Source organism: Phalacrocorax carbo, chromosome 8, assembly GCF_963921805.1.
Source record: "Phalacrocorax carbo chromosome 8, bPhaCar2.1, whole genome shotgun sequence".
Lineage (NCBI taxonomy): Eukaryota > Metazoa > Chordata > Aves > Suliformes > Phalacrocoracidae > Phalacrocorax > Phalacrocorax carbo.
In genome coordinates, this window is record NC_087520.1 from 6,919,258 (window position 1) to 6,941,591 (window position 22,334).

Sequence of the window (22,334 nt, forward strand, 5' to 3'; positions counted from 1 at the left end):
GTCATGAGTGAGCTATTGGTACCCAAACAGCTAAAAAACCTGATTGCAGCAGGCCAGGGTTTGTCTCTGCAGTCTGAGATTCTCTGCTTCCCTGAGTTCTTCCATAAGGTGCCTGTCTCATCACTGGAGAAGAGACTTGTTTTGGCATGTGGAAAATGCCCTGCTGGGAGGCTAGTAGTCTCCATGTCTCCTTACATATTCACAGCCCTATGACCCCCTCCTCAGAGCATCCCGACATGCAAAAAGCCTGCCAGGCAGGAATCTGGCAGTTGGAACCAGCGGGGTCAGGGCTGAGGTCTACCAGTTCCCCCTCCCTGCTTCCTCCCTAAGCCTTTTCTGCAGTCTCTCTGGAGACAAGGTGATTTTTTTTCCCCTGCTGATTCAGCTCCTGGAGAAAAATGCCCTGTCTGCCTGTCATGGCTGAGCCGTGCCAGGTGACTCAGATCATATCTGGGGAGAATCATCCTGAGCTGGTCTGGGAGCCTGCAAACATCTTCTCTGGCAAACTGAGCAAAGATGGGAGCCCAGGACAGGCCCTGCTGGAAAGGGGAGCCTTGCTGGGACTTGGACATGTCTCCTGCTGCAGATGGTGCCTTGGGCTTTTGGGTACACAAAGAGTTTCCAGGAGCTGAGGGAGGCACAACTGCTGCCAGCAGGGACTTGCACTGTGGCTGCATTATGCAGCCTGAAAACAGGGTCAACATCAATATATTTGAACCTCAGTTCAAATCCCCTCTTAGCAGCAAACTTGGGATTTCCAAGCCCATGGGGCTCACAGCTGGCTGCAAACAGCTCTGCTCAGCAGCCTGGGGTAATTTTTGAGAGGAGCAGTTTCACTGGAGCCTGAGAGAGGACAATACTTTGGGCTGGACTCAGGAGGTGGCTGTGTCCCGTGGGCCTGGAGGACCACAGCACTTCTGGAGAGGTGACTGGGAGAAGGTGAGAGGAACAGGAGGAAAGCGGGGGCACATGTGGACCAGAGGGAGTGGTACTGTAGGGAGCCAGTACTGTGGGGTTGTGTCTTTAAAGGGTACCAATGAATTCCTCATCCCAGAGGGAGGGGAGAAGAACCCAGCTCAGAGGAGAGCAGGACATAGGGAACCCTGTGCAATCCAGTGTGGCTCCTGCTGGTACCCTGCCCCATTCCTACCCCCAGTCTCTCCCACCACCCTGAGCTATTAAACTGCATGGAAATATCAACAGCACTGTGGTATCCCCCATCTCCTGCAGCCCAGCACTGTTCAGTCTGGCAGCTCCTGCATCCCTACCCTGACCTGAGCTCAGACCCAGCAATGCCCCCAAGGAGCATGTCAAGCCCTTGTTGGGGGCTGCTGGCCCAAACCTCTGGCACTGCGGATACACATGGAAACTGTTCCTTGTGTCCTTCCCCCTCCCCACCTCCTCCCAGTGCTACAAGGCCCACAAGCTTGCCAGTTACCAGAGAGACGAGGCAGATCCTGCACTGTTCGCAGCCCCTTTTCCTTACCACGTCTCTGGGCTCAACTGTTGCCTTGCTGTGCTTCTCTCTGCCTGGCTCCCAGCTTGGCTTTCACTCAGCATTGGGGTCATGCACAGTGTATTAACATGCTTAGCTTTCACCCACGACATGGTTAATCTGTATTCCCAGCCCCATCTGAGTGTGAGAAGGTGGCAGCAACAAAAACCAGGGAAACAAAGGAAGAGATGGAACTTTGCAAAAAGAAAAACACCTTTATTTTTAAACTCTTTCTTTAAAAACGTATTTGTAAAAGTTTACATCATAAAAATAATATCTCATGGCTATAGATGTGACATAGTACAAATCCTACAAATACCTCTGTAAACCTAGGAAAATGTTAACTCTTTGGTACCTTAGTTCAAACTCTGTTTTCTCCTTTGCCCTCAGGATGGTTTCTGACAGACAGTGTGGAGGCAGGTGCTGCTTCTGTTCAGAGATGCTGCAGAGTAACATTGTGCTGCCAGCAAGCCAGCACAGCAGGAGGGGGAGAGGGCAGAGGGCACGCTTTGGTCAAACTTTGCAGTTATGGTGCAATCCATGAAGGAGGAAAGGACAGGAACAATGGGATGCTGCAGACCTCCCAGTATGAGTTGACTTCCCTGCCTCCTCCCACTCCTGCAACAGTCATCTCTCCAAAGTGCCTCTGGAGCTAAAATGGAGCAGTTCCCCTGACTTTGCCAAAGCCAACTGGGTCCCTCTTGGCATGTCCCAGAGACTTCAGCCCTCCAGGAGAAACATGGGAATTATGTTGGGAGCCCAGCAACCCATGTGCTGACCCAAGAAATCTGATTTTCGAGTGATACCTGGCCTGCCCTGGGCAAGTCCCGCAGATGACATTGTTCCTCCACTGTTACATTCAGCCCTGGCCGCTCAGCATCCAGGCTGGGCCTGGATGCTGCAGGAAGGACCTGTGCATGGCCCAGGAGCTGCCCGGCACCCAGTGAGGCCCTGCAGCTGCCCTGGCTGCTCTCTGCCTGTGCAACCACCTGGGGCAAAGGCTGCCAGAAGGCTGCCAAGGGCTGCAAAGGGCAACCTTCGTGTTCTCCAAGTGGGAGCGCAGCCAGGCTATGTCCGGCATCCCTGCAGCTGGCTTGGCAGCCCACTGCTCTCCTGTCCATGTGGGACATCCTGTGGTTTGCTCCATGAACTGGCCACACCAGTCCTGGGATCTGAGCTAAGCACTGAGCTCAGCCAGAACCCTTCCTTGTGCCTGTGCATTGAAGCATGGGGTTTGCCTCTTTAGCGCATTAGCTGACATCTCATTTTAGAAAAAAACCCCAGAAGGAGACATCTCTGAAATCCCCTTCTCCAGATCTGCCCAGCTTTACAGAGGCCCAGCTTCCCCACAGCCAAAACCTAACCCACTGCCCAGTACCCTGTATTTGTGGTGCTGTCTCCCCCCCAGCCCAGAGCCCTGACTGGGAAGAAGGGGAAGAGCCATTTCTCACTTATGGCTGACTTCCTCCTGGCTGCACATCTGCACTGCACTTCTGTCTCCCATCCCCATGGGACTCCACCACAGTCCCCTTGGCAGGTGAACAGAGACAATTAGTTACAAGTAAAGTCCGCTGTGCTCTAGATTTCTTAACACAACACAAACAAACACTAAACGTGACACTCTCACTTAAAAAATAATAAAACGCTCAAACCGAGAAGGACAAAAGGATTAAAACCTGTGCACACATCAGTCTGAGAAGCATCTTAAATGTGGAAAGAGACACCAAAGTGTCGCATTAGTTTCTGGGATACACTTAGGTATGTATGAAATAGTGACTGGCAGTAGGATTATGCATATACTGGTGCTGATAACAATGTAACAGCCGTAGAGTAAAATATAATCTACAAATAAAAGATATTGCACTAGAGATGGGCCCAAGCTGTGCCATGTGTCCCTTTTTTGGGGGTCTCAGTTTGGGTCCACCTCTAAACACAAAAACACACCCAAACAAAAATACAGATCATCGAAACTAAACACCCAGAGGGACTGCTTCCCTTCAGAGTCTCACCGGAGAAATTATGGCTACAAAACTGATGGGGTCAGAACAGCCAACCATTTCTCCTGGCCCTCACCCGCCGGGCCATGCAGGGACTGGAATGTCGGCAGCAGAGAGAGAGGGAGTAGGGGGCTGGAGCTGGCTCCCCAAGTGGAGAGACCTTGCCGGGGGGGCTGCTGTAAGCCTCAGCCCTGCCAAGCTCTCTGAGGAGAGTTGCAGGGACACGTAACAAAGCGTGTTGGCTTTGCTGCCAGCCTGTCCCTGGCTGAGAAGGTCTGCTCGCTGCAGCGGGTGTGCATGCCCTTGCTAAATGGTGATGGGAATAGTGGAATAAGGACAGGAAAGTACCACAAAGTGCAACACTTGGCCCTTGCAATCACAGGGCCAAAGGCAAATATTTGGTCATATGTCTCTGGAGAGGAGGGTGGTACCACTTTACCAAGAGTCTGGCGTACCTACTTTAAGAGGAAGGGGGAGGTGGGGGTAGCACCCCGTCAGCAGCCAGAACAGGTTTTGATGCAAAGAATAACTACAATAAATCTACAAATGGAACAAAATGCAATAGGCATCCAAGTGTAGCTAATGCCCAGCTAACAGGACAGGATACCTGAGTTCCCCCAGCAGGGAGAAGAAATAGATCTCTTCCAGAACTGTGGAAACTGTTATAGTGGGAAGTTAGTAATTTAATTAGTAATTCATTGGTACAAGATGGAGTTTAGTACAGGATTTTTGAAGTAAATAAGCAAACGGCCAAAGGGAGGGTGAGAAGGGGTTAACTGGTAGGGAAATCTTTGGGCTGGACAGAGGTAGTAAAAGTAGCTCTCTAGGGTTGCTCTTAATGCTAGAATTATTTAACATTTTTATTAGTCAGTCCAGCCCAAAAATAACAGTTTGTTAACAAAATGTGCTGATGACCCAATGTCTGGAACAGTGGGGAGTATCTTGGTTAGAAATGCTGGAAGAGTAGAAAGACGTAGGTGCTTAGACTGGTCAGAGGATGACTCCAAACTACCAGTATGTTGTGGCTGGGAAAAGGCCAACATTACCCAAAGCCACACCAGCAAGTCAAACCCAGTACAGACCAGAACTATTAATGCCCTGTGCGAGGCCTAGATTTGACCTCACCTGGAGTACTGGGTATTTCTGGTCACCTTTGATAGAGAAGGACGAATTAAAAATGGAGCTGGTGCAGACAGGGACTGTTAGGATGATCTGATATGCCATCCCATGGGCTCAAGTTGCAGTGACCTGGATCCTACCAAGCACCTTACATGTTAGAAAAATAAAGTGGTCTGACCCCAGGGATCTAATGAGTTACTGCTTCTCCGTGGTTAGGATCATTTCATGAACTGTGGCCACAGAAGATGGCTCCTTCATTACAAGCAGAAAGAACAGAGCATGGAAAAACAGTTGTCATTCACAGTGTGTTTCCTACGGATGGTGGGGAATCTGACCACACGGGCTGAAAATATACTCCACTGGCTGCCAATAAAAGTGCTATTTCTTATGTTCACATTTTACCAAGGACATCAGCCCACAAAACATCTACTCCTTTTTTAGCTGCATAAAAGGCAGCATTGCAATGACAGACAACTTAAAACAGAAGCTGTTTTGCTGGGGATTTCTGGCAGAAGTTTCATATTTTTAAAAAAATAACTCTCAGTGGCTCTGATTGAATTTCTGAATTTGTAAACCTGCCTGTGCGGTTTTGTAGGATGCACAGAGAGATGTGCATGAGTAAAGGCAACAAAGGGGTTAATGGGAGCGGGGGGCATGCAGCGAACAGAGCTCTGTGCAAGGTGACCCTTTCCTTTCAGGAAAAAACCCTGCTAGTTTCTATGGTGTCAGAGCTGTAGTTTTGGGGGTCTAGCTTTCATCTCTGCAGAGGTGGGGTTCACCACTGATTTCAAAATCCTGCTGTTCCTCCTTTGAGTCTCCTCATTCAAGTGGCAGCTGAGAGCACAAGAAGTCCCAGGCCTGCCTGTAGGAAGCAAGGAAGGGGGCGAGAAGCAGGAGGAAAGTCTCTGCCCTTTTATTCTTCAAAACACTTTCCAAGAGAGAGGAAACCTCCCCGATTCCTCTTGCTCTGCTTGATTCCCCATGATACTTCATCCACAGCCCTGGGAGGCTGCAGGTGGCTGTGCCTGGCCCCTAGAAAGTGGCAGGGTGTGAGATACTGTTCAGCTGTGACCAAACAGCTTTTCAGCCTCTCTCCCTCTCTCTCTTTTGAGATGTCCCTGGGTTGGTGTTCTGGCATCCTTATTGCTCCCCATGGTATTGCTATGACTCAGGAGGGACCGGTGAGACCTCCCATCCTGAGAAGGGGTGTTCGGGTGAACAGTCTATCAAAAGGGAGCCCTTGCTTCCCAAAGATAAGGCACAAAGATTTTGCAGCTGGCAGGGTTATATGATTTCCCAGCGGATGAGCTGGGCTTAGTGGCAGTATATTAATGAATAGCCATAGTGCTTCCTTATACTGGCCCTGGCTAGTGGATTAATGTATTTGTTCCCTTTAAATCTTCAATGGAGAATAATTAGCTTAGTGTCCACACAGAAGACACAAACAACACTAGACTGCCCTCTTTGCTACGACAAGAGAGTCACTGTGAGAGCATTTTGAGTTCCTGGCATGCTTCTGGTGCCATGCTGGGTGCAAAAGGATTCGGGGTGTGACTACCCCTCCAGATGGGTGCAGAGCTGTGCCCCAGATCCATGGGTAGTACCTGTAGTGCATGTGATGCTCTATCCACCGTAGAAGAGCTGTCAAGAAAGGAAAACTGTGACTCAGTATCTCTGAGACGCTGGCTGGCCTCTCCAGGACTTGGCTGTGCTTGGAGGAGAATCTACCTAATGTACTCTTGATCTCCAGCAGCTGAAGGTTAGTGTCATAGGTTCTCTACACCCCAGCAATGGGCTCCAAGCCAATCATCTGTCCCAGTGGCATTTCACAGAAACATGGCATGGCTGGTGCTGAGACCATCAGAGAAGTGCTGGTGCTGAGGAGATGAAACTCATTGCCATGGAGAGGGAAGAGGCTGGAGTATCATCTTAGCAATGCAGAAAGTGGCGTCTCTTGCGGGGATCCAACCAACATCTTCTACTTGAAAAGAAGATGTTGGTCTGTGAGATGTCTCCCTCCTGCAGTGGTTTGATCGCTGAGGAGGATGTGGCAGTGATCTGCAAGGTTGCTGGCACTGAGCCACCTCTTTGTGATGGGGAAGGGGATGGCAATGGGGAAATGTCTTTAATTCCCCACCCAACACTGGGAGATGTGAGGAAAGGAGGAAAGCTGGGAGAGGTGGTGATGTCCAAATGTACAAGTGCAAAGCATGTCTCTCTGCGATGTCTGGGTCAGCCCCTCAGCTGGTGTTGCTGTGGGAAGATGCAGAGTCAGCCCAGCTCTGACTACAGGAAACTCTCCTCCACCTCTTGGTGCCCTGTGGTCGGCTCCTGGAAGCCTGGCTGGGGGTCGGATTCCTGCTCCTCATCCTGCCGGAGGCCCAGAGGGCTGTCACAGGATATTGTTGATGATGTGTTGGCCTCGTTCAGCGTAGAGCTGAAGTGAGACAAGGAGGAGAGAGAAATGAGTGCCTTGTCCCAAGTCTCCTGCTGAGAGAGGATTCCCAATGGCTGAGAAGCGTGACAATCTCCTGGCAGCCCCAGTCTATCTGAGTAGCTTTCCACAGGGGGACGGACAATATCACTTGGGTCTATTCAGCCCTCAAACACCACATACAGCTAGCTGGACTCTGCAGACTGTGCGCCCCCGTGTGCCATACTCCTTGTAAGTGGGGTCTCTCTCTGTGCCAGCTGATGTACGGAGACATGACATGACACCCTGTCTTAGCTCACACCCCAGATACTCTGGTTCATCTTCATCCCTGCAGGCTCATGCAAGGTCACAGCACCTCAGATGGGGATGACACTGCCCTCCCTCTCTCCTGGTAAACCCACCCCTGGTCTGTCCCATAGCAGAGTGTCCCCATTTCCTCTTTAGGCCCCCATTTTCAGATTTGGGCAGTTAGGGGAAAGGACAATATTCAGAAAGGATGTTTTTACCTGGCCCGGCTGATGGAGGCCTCCTGAGGGAGATCACAGATTGACTCAGGTTTGGGGTCAGGAAGAGGGATGATATAATCATTCTCGCCCCCGTTCTGGTGCACGGCTGTGTAGAGGATACTGCCGGCGGGGGAGCTGGGAGTGAGCCTGGCATTGTTCAGCCCAGGGATTGTGGGTCTTGTGCGGACAACAGCGGGATGGTCACTCTTCATGAACTCTTCATCCACCTGCTGGTACCTCTGCTCTCGCAGGGCAGGTTACCAAAGAAACGGGAAGGTCTTGTGAGTGGAGAAAATGCACTTGTGTTGTATTTACTCTACCTGTATGCTAGGCTTTTTCTAGAGGGGCTGGCATCTTCTAGCTGGGTTCTGCTACCCTGACTCCACCAAAGACAGATCATGAACATTTCCTAAGAGAGAGATCAGGGGCACAACTCCACAGCTCCAAAATATCAAAACAGTTGGAGACAGGTTTTTGGTCTCCTGCCAGTTCTAATTTCTGCAGTTGCTGAGATACCAGCTGCCTGTCTGGCAATGCCAGTTGTCTCAGCAATGTCCCCAGGATGCCCAAACTGCCTTCATTGGATGTTCAAACTAATGCAGCCTTAGTCGCAGCAAAATCCTCTGACACAGCAGCACTAAACACTGGTCTCCAAACCCTAATTGAGAGCCCTAACCAAGGCAGCGTCCTCCACAGAGCACTGACTGTCTTCCATCCCTCTAGCACAGGACCCTTAGAACATACCTTTCTGTAGCAATCCACCAAGAGGTTTCCCATAAGCACAACCAGCTGTGAGAAGGATGGTCTGATCTCAAACTTCTCCTCCCAGCACTTCTGCATTATATCGTAGCTAATAAGAGGGAAGAGAGAGCACTCTGGTGAGTTAGCAGGTAGGGAAAACAGAGGCAGAAATGCTTCTGTAGTTTGTGTAGGGCAGGCCCAGGGCAAACACGTGTGAGCAGTGCTTACATTTCATCAGAGGCATGGGTGGGTTTGGACATCCGATAGCCACGTTTGATGGCGTTGTAGAACTGTTCGTTCATGGGCAGTTCGGGGTATGGAGTTCCCCCTGGGTGTAAATGGAGAGCAGGAAGTCAGGCTGGTGGATTGCCTGCCACTCCATGCCAACATGCATTTCACACCAAGGTTTCAGTTTTTCTTTACCTTTCTCATTTCATTTCACTTCCAAATGGCAACGTCAGCATGGGGAAGAAGGAGACAGGGAATGAAGTGCTACTCTGACCTTACCTACTCTGGTAAGGTTGGGACTTGGGGGTTAGAAATGGATTTCTATTGTCTTTGGGAAGGGATCCTGCTAACATGCTACCAGACCTACAGACAGCACCATGATCTCTAGGGCGCTTACCTAGAGTGAATATCTCCCAGAGGAGAATCCCAAAGGACCACACATCACTCAGGGTGGTGTAGAGGTTGTTGAAGATGCTCTCTGGAGCCATCCACTTAAGGGGCAAGAAGGTCTAAGAGGAAAAAAATGGAACAAGAAGAGAGTCAGCTGCATCTACAGCACTTGTTTCAACAGGTGAGAGCCTGACACCCAATTTTCAAGCAGAGAAGACCCTTCAGAGCAGCCCATCAGCCCAACACATCTGCTGACATCTGCTGTCAGCCACTTCTTGGAGGGACCAGTTTCCTCTTTCCTTGTGCAGGATGAACCCATCAGGCAGGAGGAAAGAGTGGGTGTGCTACATCCGTTTTCATCACTGTCCTGGCTGCCATGATGAGCTGTCATGGTGTACATTCTCTGTTCCCTAGTTCTTGGGGAGTCCACTGGCTTGTACAACATGACCACAGCACTTCTGAAGGGAGTCCAGGCCTACCTGGACTTTGTAAACCTGAGACCAGGCTGGAGAGGGCTATGGGATGACCAGAAAAGAGCCGAAGGACACATCCAGCTTTTTCCTGCTCTTAATCAGAGTGATACATGAAAAGGAGCCTCGCTTGACTGGCTTGTATGCAGCACTGGCTGTGTGTTCCTGGGATTCACTTGCACAATGAATACAAAAATAATCTCCAGGAAGGATTGCAAAGGGGCCTAGTTTCATTTCCTATTTTGGAAGGAAAAGGCTCTACACCAAGGCTGGACTGGAAAACCCCAGCCCCTCTGCAGGAGGGTCTCCATGCCCAGACACTGAGTGCCTGTCCGCCATCCCGTGCAAATGGGAGAAAGCACAAGAGAAGTTAAGTAGTTCATAGAGTAGATAAAGATTGGGGTTTGAGGCACCTGGCTCCACTCTCAGCATCCCCGGCCTCAGTTTCTCTGTGATTTACATGGCCTGCTTTCCTTGGGGTTGCACGTTCCCAAATGCCCCAGGGCTGGAGTGGACATGCTGCTGTTGTTGAAGTCATAGGGCAGGTTCTGGGGAAGCTGAATTACAGCTTCATCCTCTCCTGCCTCGAAAGATTGGAGACGTCTTTCTGGAAAGTAACTGCTTGCAGGAAAACACTTCCTCCTTACCCTGTGGTCTAGTGGTTAGAGCCAAAGTCTGTGACCCTCTTCCCAGAGTGTCCATTGACTCACTGAGGCACTGTTAATCTGCCTAACCTTGCACTCCTCCTGCCTGCAGCTCAGGACTGGACTCAGCGCCGTGCAGGGAAGGGATGCAGCACTGCTGCCAGTGATGGGCTGTACAGGGGACAATCCTTAGTTTTGCTGCTGCTGCCCATGTTCTTCTGTGAGAGCCTGGAGATATGGGCATGCAATTTTGCTGCTCCACAGTGTGCAGAGCACATCAGGTGCAGGATGGTTGGCCATTGACACCACCTCCTGCGAGTCCTGCCCTGTCGCCACCCTGGGGCACAATGATGGACAGGAGACTCACAGGGAGAGCATGTAGGGGATGCCAGGCCCAGAGCCCCAGCAAGAAGCAGCCTGCATGACTGCTGGTACTCACACTGCCTTTGGAGATATAGTTGGAATCCCTCATGATGTCCCTTGCCAGGCCAAAGTCACAGATCTTCACCAGCTTCCCCTCGCAGATGAGGACGTTCCTGGCAGCCAGGTCACGATGCACACACTGCAGGGGGGATGCAGGGCACTGTCACTGTGAGGGGCCCCCAGACAACCTGAGGAAGCAGCCCAGCTCCAGCACCAGCCCATTTCTGGGGTTACAGGTACAGGAATCACCTCACATCATTTGAGGCATCTCCTCCACCTCTAGGGACAACCATCGCTCAAAGCTACTAGCAGAGCTACCACATTTTTGTTGCTTGCCTGGGATGCTACTGTCCTGTGACAGCAATAGTCATGCAAATCTGGCAAGGGCAATTTGAACAACCCAGCAGAGAGGGAATTGCCAGGGCTTCACCAAGCAAGGGGATTGGTGGGCTGGCAAGGAAGGGATGTCTCCATCTCTGTTTGGACAATGCACCCCAACAGTCTGAAGACATTAGAGTTACACCAGGCTAGCTTGTGCCTCTTGGTTTGCCAGCGTGTTGGATGTTTTCCATATGAACAGCCCCGAGGTTTGCCCAAGACCCTGCCATACTAGTGAGCATGATGATATTACACCATTGACAAGAATGACTCTGGGAAGCTGGGAGCTACTCTTCTGTGCTCCATGGGGGAGCCCTGACCATGCACTTTTGGGGATCAGGCTGGAGGCAGACAGCCAGGAATTCCTCTCTGCATGTCATTGACGCCATCCCTACCCCTTCTCTTAGCCCTGCCCTGTGTGATGTTTCACACAGTCCAACTTCATTACTGTCTGCCCTGGGCTAAGCCAGACCTTAGGAAATCACAGAGCCTAGTCCTCTGTGGTGGCTTAATTTCCACTAAACAAGCACTTCTGATGAGGCCTGGAGGGTTCATAGCATGTGGTGCTACAGGAGTGTCTGTGGAGAGTAGGAGCTCTGCTGCAGAGTGCCTTGTGCTTTAGCACAGGGAGGCTATCGCTATTTGGTCATCCTGGTAAACAGGGATGATATAATGCCACAGCTGTGTTGCACGTGGCTTGGGAGGAGCTCAGAGTCAGGGAATTTGAGGTCTGAAGCTCAATCTAAGCCAGGGTTAGCTGTCACATGCAAATATAGTTATGCTGATCCCCAGAGCTGTGTTTCCAAAGAGAAGTGGTCAGCAGCTCTTCAATTGCATGGCCATGTCTCCCACGAGGAGGTCGGCATAAACACAGGGACAGTGAGTGGAAGATGGCCACAGGACACAGGACAGCACTGTTGGCCTCCACCACTGCAGGCACCATGGACCAGCCAGCATACATACATTTTTGGAAGCCAGGAACTCCATCCCATTAGCCACCTGGAAGCTGAAGCCCACCAAGTCCATGTAGCTCAGGAGTGGAGACTCGTTTATCAGCGTCACCCGGTCTGTTCTTTCAGGAGCTGGAGGGCAAGCAGAGATGGATGTTGGTGTTACTCAGCACACCTGTGGGCTGCCCACCAGCAGAAGGACCCACTGGGGATTGCTCTGCCTCCAGCAACAAGGGGACAGAGCCAGGAGCTCCCATTGTGAGGGCATCTGCCACCACTGCTGGACTTGTCCCAAAGGTGACCTTTGGAATATGAACCACCCATCTCTGCAAGCAAAGGCATCCGGCAGCCAAACTACAAGCACCTCTCTCTCCCACCGTGGCTGAACTACTACCTGATGGGGAGTAGCTGTCCAGCTCGTACGGGGTGCCATAGTTAGAGGACTCGATGTCAGCATACTTGACTTCACCCTTCATGTCAGACATGGGCACGTAATCCAGGGAGTCATCCTTGCTCATGTCCATGTAGCCCCCGTCGCTCTCCACAGACAAGGAGAGGTGACTGTGGGGAGAAGTAAAGAGGCTGTTCACATCCAGAGGAGAGGAGGAGATGCAGGGGATGGGAGCAATGATTTGTGGGACTGCAATTCCTGAATCCTCAGCCCCAACACTGAAATGTCGCACAAATCAGGGAAAGAAGCCCTGCATCATGTATTCAGAGAAGTGCAAATGGCACTGGAGACCTCCTTCCACCACCTAACAGCCCTGGTGTCCTCAGCGCCAGCTTTAAACATCCCTGCCGTATTCCCCTGTGGGTCTACAGGTGTCCTTGCCAATGGGCTTCAACTTCTCATGCTCACCTTGCCTGGCAGAGCACAGGCTTGGCTCAGCACACAAGCTTCGCAGGAAGGGGAGCCAGGGCCATGCAGCTCCATAGGCATCCACAGGGCAGGAGAGAAGGGCACCCAAGCCAGAGTGGGCAGGTGAAACCCTCCACCTTGGCTGTGCACATTCCCAGGCTGGCCAGGACTGGCCTGGAGAAGGCTGAACTGAGCAGGCAGGACACAACTGTCCACAGGTAAACCTTCCCAGTTAGAATCAGCAAATATCTGCACCCTTAAGCACCTCTCCCTTGAGTGAGCAATATCTGCATCTGGGAAGCAGCATCTTGAGGCCTTCCACGTGATGGTGCTCGGCAAGAGAAACCTGCTGCATGGCCAGAGCTGTGGGACACATCTTGACTGGCTTGGGAGGCTGTGCTCAGTGCTTAGGAGGATCTCAGATGCTTTCAAGAAAAAAGCACAGGAGGCAGCTGTGCCAATGTCATAACACTGCTCTATTTCACTATTGTTTTGGTGTGCTGGAAGGAAATTCTGCTTTCTAACTTCCCATGGGACTGTTTCTGTGTGCTGATCTGCCTGCATCCCTTACAGCTGGCAACTGGTTGAAGGACCGTTTCCCTTTCCTTATAACACCTCTTGTGTAACTGCACTTCTTAATAGGACTTCTCCCTTAGGCTCGGTGGCAACGTGACGTGCCCTGAAAATGCAGAGCTGAGGTCTCTGAGGGTTCAGACATGCTGGGAAACCCTTCATCTTTGTGCTCAAAGCATAGCTGTGGTTATGCCAGTAGAGTTAACGATGCCAGGGAATATTCCCAACTGGCATGGAGCAGCCAGTGTGTGTGCTAGCAAACTCAGCCTCCAGGGCACACAGATTGCCTTTGCTAACTCCCCATCTGCCAGAAACTGCTTGGAGGTGCTGGTTGGCACATGGGCCAATCTCACAAGGTAAGAGGTAGCCAAGTGTGTCCCAGTCCTGGGCCAGCATTTATTTTACTGGTCTGGAGGAAATGTAGGCATCCTTCCTGGTAGTACAAGCTTCCCTCATTGATGGGGGCTAGGATGGGGTAGGCACCAGGGAGGAGGGGAGTTCTGCTTTCCAGATACCTCTGCACATGGTCCTCCTTGGCGGTGTTCCCGTACACCTCTGCCTCTCGCCGTGCCTTTTCTCCATAGGACTGCAGGAATGTGTGCTTGTTGCGGTGCAGGTAGTCCACCAGGTCCCCATAGCGGCAGTACTCAGTGATGATATAGATGGGCCCTGGTGGGACAGAGCACCCATGTCAGCCCTGCCTCAGCCCCCCTCGCTCTCCAGGGCAGCGAATTTCATCCCACAGGGACATTACCAGATTGCAGAACATCTAGGCAGGGCCAGGGGGAAAAGCCATCTTTCTGATACTGAGCATTTTTGGAATTTAAAATTTGTGTTTGGGGAGGGAAGTGGGAGTTAACAGAAACATGCCTTCTCAGTTTCAATCAGGTTGGAAAGAAAGGCTTTCAGAGCCCCACCAGGCTTTCCTAGGGGAAGGGTGAATAATTCTGAACCAGAAAACAGGAATTATTCTCTCTGAGGACAGTTCTCCTCCTCAGCACAGCCCAGGGCAGCAGGGAGAGGAGACAAGGTGCCCAGGACTCAGCTACCTCCTTTGGTGCAGGCCCCCAGCAAGTTGACAATGTTGAGGTGAGGTCCTAAGTGGCTCATGATCTTCAGCTCAGACATGAGGGCTTGCTTCTCGCTGCTCCGGGCAGTGGCTGTTGGGGAGAGCTGGTGTGAGAGGCAGGGCAAGGAGGGGAGTACATTGGCATGGTTCAGCCTCACAGCTTTGGGATGGGGGAAAGGCATGGAGTGAGGACAACTCACACTTGAGCATTTTGACTGCCACTTTCATGGTTGACTGTGAATGGCTCAGGCCGTGGGCTGTTGCCTCCACCACACGTCCAAAGGCACCAGAGCCGAGAGTGCGTCCTGTGAAGAGACAGAGAAGAGAAAAGGTTGGTGATAGTCTTCGAGGAAAGGTGAGATGAGGAGCTTGGAAATGACAAGTCTTCTGTCTGAAACCACACCAGCCTTGCTGCAGTCATCCTGGTGGGCATGGAGGTGGTGGTGAGCTATGATGTTTGTGGTTGGGGCTGGTTTCTGCCTATCTGGAAGGGAAGGAGCTTCCAGCCACAGGAAAGGATAGCCAGGAATAACCCAGTGCCTCATGCCAAAGACAGCAGCTGGCTTCCCACCGTGGTCCCAGCTAGCTCCTCTGTTTCAGGACCACATCATATCTTGAGGTACTTCTGTGCCCTTTCTGGGCTGGTGTCTTCTGGAGATCCCAAACCCATTACACCCAGACAGCCAGAACCCCAGGGGCCCGTCAGTGGGACCTGCACAGCCTTTACCTAATACCAGCTTGTCCCTGGGCACCTCCCAGCTGGAGTCATAAGGGAGCTGCATGGGGTCCACGTAGATGTACTCATGCCCATCGGAGCTGACTGACTCGATCACCTTCCAGCGGATTTCATAACGAGGTTTCTGGAAAGGGGAGCAAAGGGGAAAGAGAGATCTGAGAGGCTGAGGGTCAGGGAGGGCATGGGGGATGTAGATGGGCTTTGTCAGGGAGTCTTTTGTCCCTGTAGCCGTTGCCTCATGCCCCATCTAGCCTACAGATGCCAGGGGTCCGTGGTCCCTGGAATGGGTGGGACAATTTTCAGGCCCATGCTAGCAGGAGCTCGCGGCTTTGCTCTTCCCAGCCACCCTGACATGGGGGTACCACTGTGGCAGCCTCGGAATGCTCTCCTCTTTTACCTTCTGCCACAGGACAATCAGGATGATCAGGGAGATGACGGTGAGGACCAGCAAGGCCAGGATGACAGAGATGATGACCACTTTGAACGGCAAGGCTACAATGATAACAGGGACAGCAGTTAGACTCCTCCAACCCTGCATGGCCTGGGTACCCTGGGGAAAGGAGGGGACAGCAGCACAGAGGGATCCCTGCACCCTTCCCCTTTCCCCCTCTAGCCACTGTCCCCCTCCTGCTACACACCTCCCCCAGGACATTGACCCTGAGCTCTCCTCTGGGTGGGAGCAGTCCCTGTCTGCTCCTGGGCAGACCTGCTCAGCATTTGCAAGGCCAGCAACCCAGTTGTAATGGGGGGATGGGTTGTTACAGCCCATTGAAGGCCTTGCTGACTTGTGAGAAGTTTCACCATGGGAGGGTGTAAAGAGCTAGAGGGGCTGGTTTGCTTGGGGGTGAGCTGGCAGCTCCAGATCTGGGCTTAGACCATCCTTCCTCATACTGGGGATGTTCAGCGCATGGATGTTCAAGTCCGTGGCACCATCTAGTGACCCGCAGGCTAATAACAAGACACTGGGGACCTACTCAGGCACTCTCATCTTGCCTCCCTGGAGGGATGACCCTGCCAGTGGTGGGAAGAGGATGTCCATGGCCAGTGGACATGAGGGCTCCAGACTCCTCCCGGAGCAACTTTTCCAGCTCAACCCAAAGGAGGCTTCATTTTGGGCAGAATACCTAGGCTTTCTGCTTTTGAGGACTGCAGCCATCAGAGGGCAGCCCTGGCTCCTAGCACCTCCAGTCTTGAAGAACAGAGAGGAAAGCCTATCTCCCCATCGCTGGCTCAAACACCTCCTGCAGTACTCACCATGTGGGACCAGAGTGATATCCTGGGAGTTGGTGCCCAGGAAATTTTGCACGGTGCATCTCAGGAGCAGGGGCTCGTCCACCCTGAGCAGCTGCAGGGTGCTGTTCACACGGTACACCTGCAGCTCCGCGTGGTACGTGGCGTTGCTCTGCAGACCGATCTCCGTGGACTCATTCCCCAGCAGCCGGGTGGGCTGCCCCTTGGTGCTGCACCTGGCCCAGGGGAAAATAAAGGCACCTCTGAGGCAGCTGGGACCACACACCACCGTGGGATGCCTGGGCTTGTGGGCTAGTACGATGTGATAAAATATTAGTCTATTAAAATGCAAAAGCCCAGCCGTTCCCACAGGCTCCATCACTCCACTTACCATTTGATGTCGCTGCAAGCAGACCAGCTGATCTCTGGCTGAGGCATGCCCTCAGCAGAGCATGTTACAGTCTGCTCCCCACTGCTGGCACTGCTCTTCTCCCTGAGATCCACCACTTTGGCTGGCACTGAAACCAAGAGACACTGGTGGGAACTCATCCTTCACTTTGACTGCACGATGTAAGGGGAAGAAGATTCCCCTGTACACCTAACATGGGCTGGGAGTGAGGGGACGGTGAGGTAGGACTCATCACAGCAATTCTGTGTAATTTTTTAACCTAACAACAAAAGGAGAAAGGGGTGAGGGTGTCATGAAGGAGACCTGTTCACATTTATATTGCCTAGGGAACAGAGGAAACATAGGGGAGAGTGCTGGACATCAGAACTGCCCACCCATCTCTGCATCTACTATCTTGGTCCAGGGCATGAAGGCCAAGCTGCTGGTGTCTGCACTGCCTCCCTGTCCCCCTTGCTTTGAGACCATGAGTGAGATATTTCAAGTGAGCACATGTTTCTTGCTTTAATGCTCTTCCTTTGACCAAAACCACTCTAGAGCTGTAGTCAGAGGAGTAAGGGCTTCAGCCTGAGGGTCCTGCAGCAAAGGATGGAGCCATCCTTTGAGACTGCTCCCCCATTCCTCAGCTCCATGTCTGCATACCCATCCTCACCATTTATCTGCAGATGGAAGGACAGCTCCTGCTCATCATCCTCATTGGAAGCCCGGATGGTGTAAAATCCTCCTTCTTCCTGCTTCACCCGCACCAGCACCAGAGCTGTCTGGTACCTGGAGGAGACACAGTCCCCGAGTGATGGGTGTGGGAAGGCAACCAGGGACTGACAATGCTCAGAGATGACCAGCTCCCACCCAACTGAGGTATGATCAAAGTCCACTCACAGAAAGGCTTTCAACCACCAACCCATGTCCAACCAGTGATTTGCAGCTTGCTTTGTGAATTATCCCCTCCCTGCACCCAGTGAGGAGTGATGAGACTTTACCTAGTTTCTGACAGGTTCCTGCTGGTGATGGTGAACTCGCTGCTGCTCTCCATGGTCAATGTCTTGTTGTTCTTCAGCCACACAATGTTGGGTTGTGGGTAGGCCTCCACCTCCACCTGGATGGTGTGGCTCTTGTGGACCTCAGCATACACCGTGCTGAGCAGGTCGGTGTGGAAGTGCACAAAGCCACGCTCTAAGAGGAGACAGGAGGGATAGGGGGGTCAGAGATAAAAAGAAACCCCTCTCCAGCCCTTTGGACAAAAAAGGATCTGGAACAAAACATCCTGAACACACAGAAGTGGTGGGACAGCTGCAGATCCATCCCTCAAGGCTTCAGGCTTGTGTCCAAGGGGAGAGGGGGTGCAGAACCACACTTCGGAGCAGGGGAGCTCACAGGGCAGGCAGCACGCAGGGAAAAGGCTGTTATGATGTAGAGAGGGGGCAGGTTTCTTCAAATGACATGAAAGAAGGACAGATGCAGATGGGAGGTGACGATTTGACCTCACAGTGCATTGGCACTGCCCAGTGCAGAAGAGCTCTCACCCACATCCTCAAGTGTCATAAAGGGTCCCAAAAGCCAAGAAGTGGGCAGGAGTGACTTGGGGTGAGGATTGGTTTTTTTGCCATGGTTACTAAGGACAGAAGAGAGGAAGGGAGAGAGCTGGGAGCTGTGTGAAGAGAAGAGGGTGTCACCCTGGGACATCCTGCCTGGACACCCCCATGGTTTGCTGGCTTTGGGTACGGGGACAGCCACGCACCAATCACATGGACTGTGATGTCTTTCCGGTCCGTTTTCTCATGGTAACCCTCAGAGACATTGCAGACGTAGGTCCCGCTGTCCTCCAGCTCCGCATTCTGGATGATGAGGATGGAGCGGATCTCATGTGTGGATCCGGGCAGGAAGTCGGTCACTGGCTCCACAGCCTTCCCTGCCTGCACAACGGGGACAGGAGGCATGGTCTGAGAAGTCAAGAACATGTTCTGCCATTGGAGCTACAAAGCCAGGCTGACAGGGAGAGAGAAGGAGCGGGTAGAGGACCCCAGTCTGGCTGCCACACAGACAGGGTGCATGCACTGATCAGGGGCCACTGAGAGAGACAGCCTTAACCCAAGGATCTCCCCATCAAGCCTCCCCGTGTGGTGGCAGCAGCATCCCACATCTTCTGCCATGGGGTGAAGCTTCCTATGAAGCTTCACCTAGGATACTGATGAGTGATTTCCATGGGACATCTGAGCAAAGGCTAGAGCTACTGCCCGGAGCCTGTGGGACCAGAGAACTCACTTGTTTGCGGGGATAATCCCAGTTGAAGTTGACTAGCTCATTGCCGCTCACGGTGCACATCAGGGTAATGTTTTCTCCCTGACGCACTATGGTCTGCACTGCGCTGATGGAGACATTCACAGATGAGACTGTGGGAAAGGTGAAAGAAAGAAATGAATAATGAAGGAAGGGATGACTGGGCTCCCACTCCATTTATCCTGGGTGGAGTGGCCCACTGGAAAGTCTCTTCCCTGAGGGATGGAGCTGACACTTTGGTAGAACCCATTCTCTAATGGAGAAAGGACTAAATCCAACCTCCAAATTGAACTGAGGCATCACTAAGGAGACAGGGGGAGAGCTTTGCTGTCCCTGCCGTAGGGCTGAAGGAACAGTCACAGCAGGTGCGCAGGTATGCTAAGTCAGTGGCAGCTCACCCTGGATCCTGTAGACGTAGAAGGTATCTGAATCCACCTCCTGGTCATCCACAATTGCCCGGCAGAAATAGGTCTTATCCTCAAAGAAGCCTTTGAATCCCTGTTGTGGATCATAAGCAGCTGGGATGGGGTTCTCCACCTTTTTCTCATAGAGGGTCACATGCATCTGCGGGTTGGTCACACGGCATGGGATGATGGCCTCTGTGTAGCCCGTGATGAAGATGAAGAGCTCTTCAGAAGTGACTGTGGGGAGGAAGACTAGGGAGGGATCTGCAGGAAAGAGGGAACACTGGTTACAGAAAGCTGCTTGCAGCTGAACCGGGGCTGCTCTGTGCTCCTCCAGGACTGCTCCAACACAAGGCCCTGTCTCCAGACTGGTGGGATGTTTCTTTCCTTTTTCCCCATGGCAAAGTGGAGCTGCCATGTCATGGGCTTGCCAAACCTCTCCTGGGAGGGTGAGAGAGAGCCAGACGCTGCTGCCTAGCACCATTGCCTCCCCCACTGCTTGCCCCAACACACTGCACTTGGGCCTTTCCCATGACCTGGCATACTAGAGACATGTCGCAGCCAGATGATCTGCCGCGAGGGCTCTCCTGCAATGGGAGGAAGGATTTTGGGGGGGCCAGGTTCTTGGAGACAGAATGATAATTCAAAGCCCTCTTTCTCATGGTTGCTAAACTCTGTGGAAATGCACATGCTGTCCCCTACCTGGAACATAGATGTACAGGGCTTTCCGCTCCGCTGGCTCTGGAGCCTGGTCAGGGCTGTAGGTGCATGTGTACTCCCCGGTGTCACGGCCTGTCACATTCCTGAGTGTGAGATTGCTGACGAAGACACCATCCCTGTGCTCCAGCGAGGCGGTGAGGGGCTGACCCTCCCGTTCCCAGACCAGCACGCTGTCCCCATAGCACAAGAGGGAGAAGGTGCTGTGGAGGCTGAGGACAAGCTCAGTATCTCCATTGGGTTCGATGTGCAGCCCGCTGCCCCCGGATGCTATCTCCAGCAGACCTGGGAGAAGAGATGAGACCAAATCAGATTCCTCTGAAATCTGGGGAGAAGCATGCTGGAGCACAACTTCGTCCCAATGTACTTGGTTGGTAGTGTCAGCCTTTAGCCTGAAAAATAACCTTTCTGGATTTGTTCTCCTCGGTGTAGCCACCACCGACAAACACATGCTTTCTTCAGAAATGTCCTGTTGACCTAGACCTTGGTGGGTCACCCTTCATTCCCTGTACCTCCTGAAACACTTACTGGAGGGGAAATAAGACATCATGGGGTTTAGCAATGTTCAAAGTTGCCCATGTCTGTGGCAATGCTGGGTGGAGAATCCCCCATGTTATGCTTTAACTATGTCTGCCCCCATCCAAACTTTCTGCAAGGTAACTGTGCCCTCAGTGCCACCCAGTGCTGCCCAGTGTCATCGGGTGGTGAGCAGAAGAAGGCTGGCTCAGGAGGGATTTGGGGCAGCCATTGAAACTGTGGCTGTAAACAGAGCTGTGCTGGGAGGCAGCTGTGCTGTGATGCTGTTGCACCAGCCCAAGGGGCATCCTTGGTGAGGACGGGGCTGGAAATGGGGGTGACCTGAGCCTCCCCAACATGTTTGCTCACATTCTTGGCTTTTATGCATCCTGTAAGCTGGTATAGGTGGCCTGGGGAGCCGACAGTACAGAGAGTACTGCTGACCCCAAAATGAGCCTGTCTCTGTAAAGGCAGAGATAGGTCTCGGATGCACCTCTAAAGGCTTGGAAAGGCCCTGCATTTAGTGGGCAAGGGGAAAAGGAGGAGATGAGGCAATTCCTGCTCTGCTGGCTGCTTCTCCACAGGGACAGTGTCAGACAGGACACAGACTAGGCTGAAACAATGTCAGTTTACCAGAAAGTGAAAAAGGAATGAAAGCAAAACCTTGCAGGAAATCCTTTGGAAGCAATAAAGCAGGCAAGGTCTTCCTGAATGGCTCCCCATGTCTCTTCCAGCTTCCTTGCTTCACCCTTTGCCCAGATGTCCCAGTGGGGCTGTGACATGTTCTCCTTCCTGGTGTCCCCACGGGTGAGCAGGGCAGCTCGGGACAGCCCCCAGGGACTCGCAGCAATGCTGTAGACAGCCCAGACGCAGCCAGGTGCCTCTTTGCCTTGCTGGGGGTGGGGTGTTATTGTATATATCGGGTCTGACCAAATCCTTCCTGCGGTGGGGGTGTCCATAACGTCCAGCTAATGTGGGTTCTTGGGTGTCTGCTAAGGGCTGAGTACGCCTGGCAGTGCTCCCTCTGCAAAGGTCTCCTCCTTCCATCCAGCTGTGCATCAGCATGAAGCAGGTGGGGACTTTACATCCACCCCACCATAGGACTGCGTCGGCATCAGCCCATGGACTGAGTCATTAGGAGGGACAGACGTGCCTGGAGTGCACTGTGCACCCCTGTGCCTCCCCACAGCATTGCCCCTTTCCTCCCCTTGCCCTGGAGTGAGCATCCCAGGGCAGCATTCCCGAATCCAGCACACACCTCCCCAGCCAGAGCACTCACCGGTGAGGATGAGTAGCCACAGACATGTCTTCAGAGAGGGGCGCAGCATGGCCGGCTCCGTGGCTCGGTTGCTGAATCCTGCCAAGAGCAAAGTGGGATGAGTGCAGCACTGCGGGCAGAGGAGGGGTCCCTCAGCCGCCCTGGGCAGGGGGGTTCCCGAGCCCCCACCGGAGCCCTGGGCTCCCTTCTCCACCTCAGAAACTTCCCATCTCTTTCCAGTTTTTAACTTTTCCTTCCCGGCAGGGTGGTTGGTCCCCTCTCACGCTGGATCTGCAGAAGGAGCTGTTTCTAAAGCATCTCCTGCTGGTAAACAGGGTTTTTGCTGGAGGCTCCAGCAGTTGTGTCAACTCTTGCTCATCTCTGCTTGAAATGCCACTGCCCCCGCTGCAGAGCCCTGCCTTTCTCCCTCCCTCTGCTCTACTGCTTGCCTTTTTTTCCCTTAGTTTTTGCTTCTCTGAGTCCGAGTGAGATAAAACTTGCTAGAAAACAGATT

The 22,334-nt window shown here is 52.5% G+C and overlaps 1 protein-coding gene across 2 annotated transcripts in view; it reads right to left on the bottom strand.

The window, feature by feature from the left end:
- Nucleotides 1-1,690: 1,690 nt before the first annotated feature.
- The window catches only part of PDGFRB (platelet derived growth factor receptor beta), a 34,812-nt gene continuing 14,168 nt past the window's right edge, over nucleotides 1,691-22,334 (bottom strand). For both annotated transcript variants that reach the window (XM_064458468.1, XM_064458467.1), the window contains exons 3-24: nucleotides 21,842-21,919; nucleotides 20,032-20,331; nucleotides 19,324-19,593; nucleotides 18,911-19,038; nucleotides 18,387-18,561; nucleotides 17,629-17,821; nucleotides 17,301-17,416; nucleotides 16,634-16,760; nucleotides 16,267-16,478; nucleotides 15,410-15,504; nucleotides 15,004-15,136; nucleotides 14,477-14,581; nucleotides 14,257-14,367; nucleotides 13,723-13,876; nucleotides 12,170-12,336; nucleotides 11,789-11,907; nucleotides 10,464-10,586; nucleotides 8,918-9,029; nucleotides 8,521-8,620; nucleotides 8,296-8,401; nucleotides 7,552-7,790; nucleotides 1,691-7,048 (exon numbers count right to left, since the gene is read on the bottom strand). In XM_064458468.1, coding sequence (XP_064314538.1) covers nucleotides 6,898-7,048; nucleotides 7,552-7,790; nucleotides 8,296-8,401; nucleotides 8,521-8,620; nucleotides 8,918-9,029; nucleotides 10,464-10,586; nucleotides 11,789-11,907; nucleotides 12,170-12,336; nucleotides 13,723-13,876; nucleotides 14,257-14,367; nucleotides 14,477-14,581; nucleotides 15,004-15,136; nucleotides 15,410-15,504; nucleotides 16,267-16,478; nucleotides 16,634-16,760; nucleotides 17,301-17,416; nucleotides 17,629-17,821; nucleotides 18,387-18,561; nucleotides 18,911-19,038; nucleotides 19,324-19,593; nucleotides 20,032-20,331; nucleotides 21,842-21,890 — 3,285 coding nt within the window. In that variant the 5' untranslated portion in view covers nucleotides 21,891-21,919 and the 3' untranslated portion in view covers nucleotides 1,691-6,897. The remainder of the gene's footprint in view (nucleotides 7,049-7,551; nucleotides 7,791-8,295; nucleotides 8,402-8,520; nucleotides 8,621-8,917; nucleotides 9,030-10,463; nucleotides 10,587-11,788; nucleotides 11,908-12,169; nucleotides 12,337-13,722; nucleotides 13,877-14,256; nucleotides 14,368-14,476; nucleotides 14,582-15,003; nucleotides 15,137-15,409; nucleotides 15,505-16,266; nucleotides 16,479-16,633; nucleotides 16,761-17,300; nucleotides 17,417-17,628; nucleotides 17,822-18,386; nucleotides 18,562-18,910; nucleotides 19,039-19,323; nucleotides 19,594-20,031; nucleotides 20,332-21,841; nucleotides 21,920-22,334) is intronic.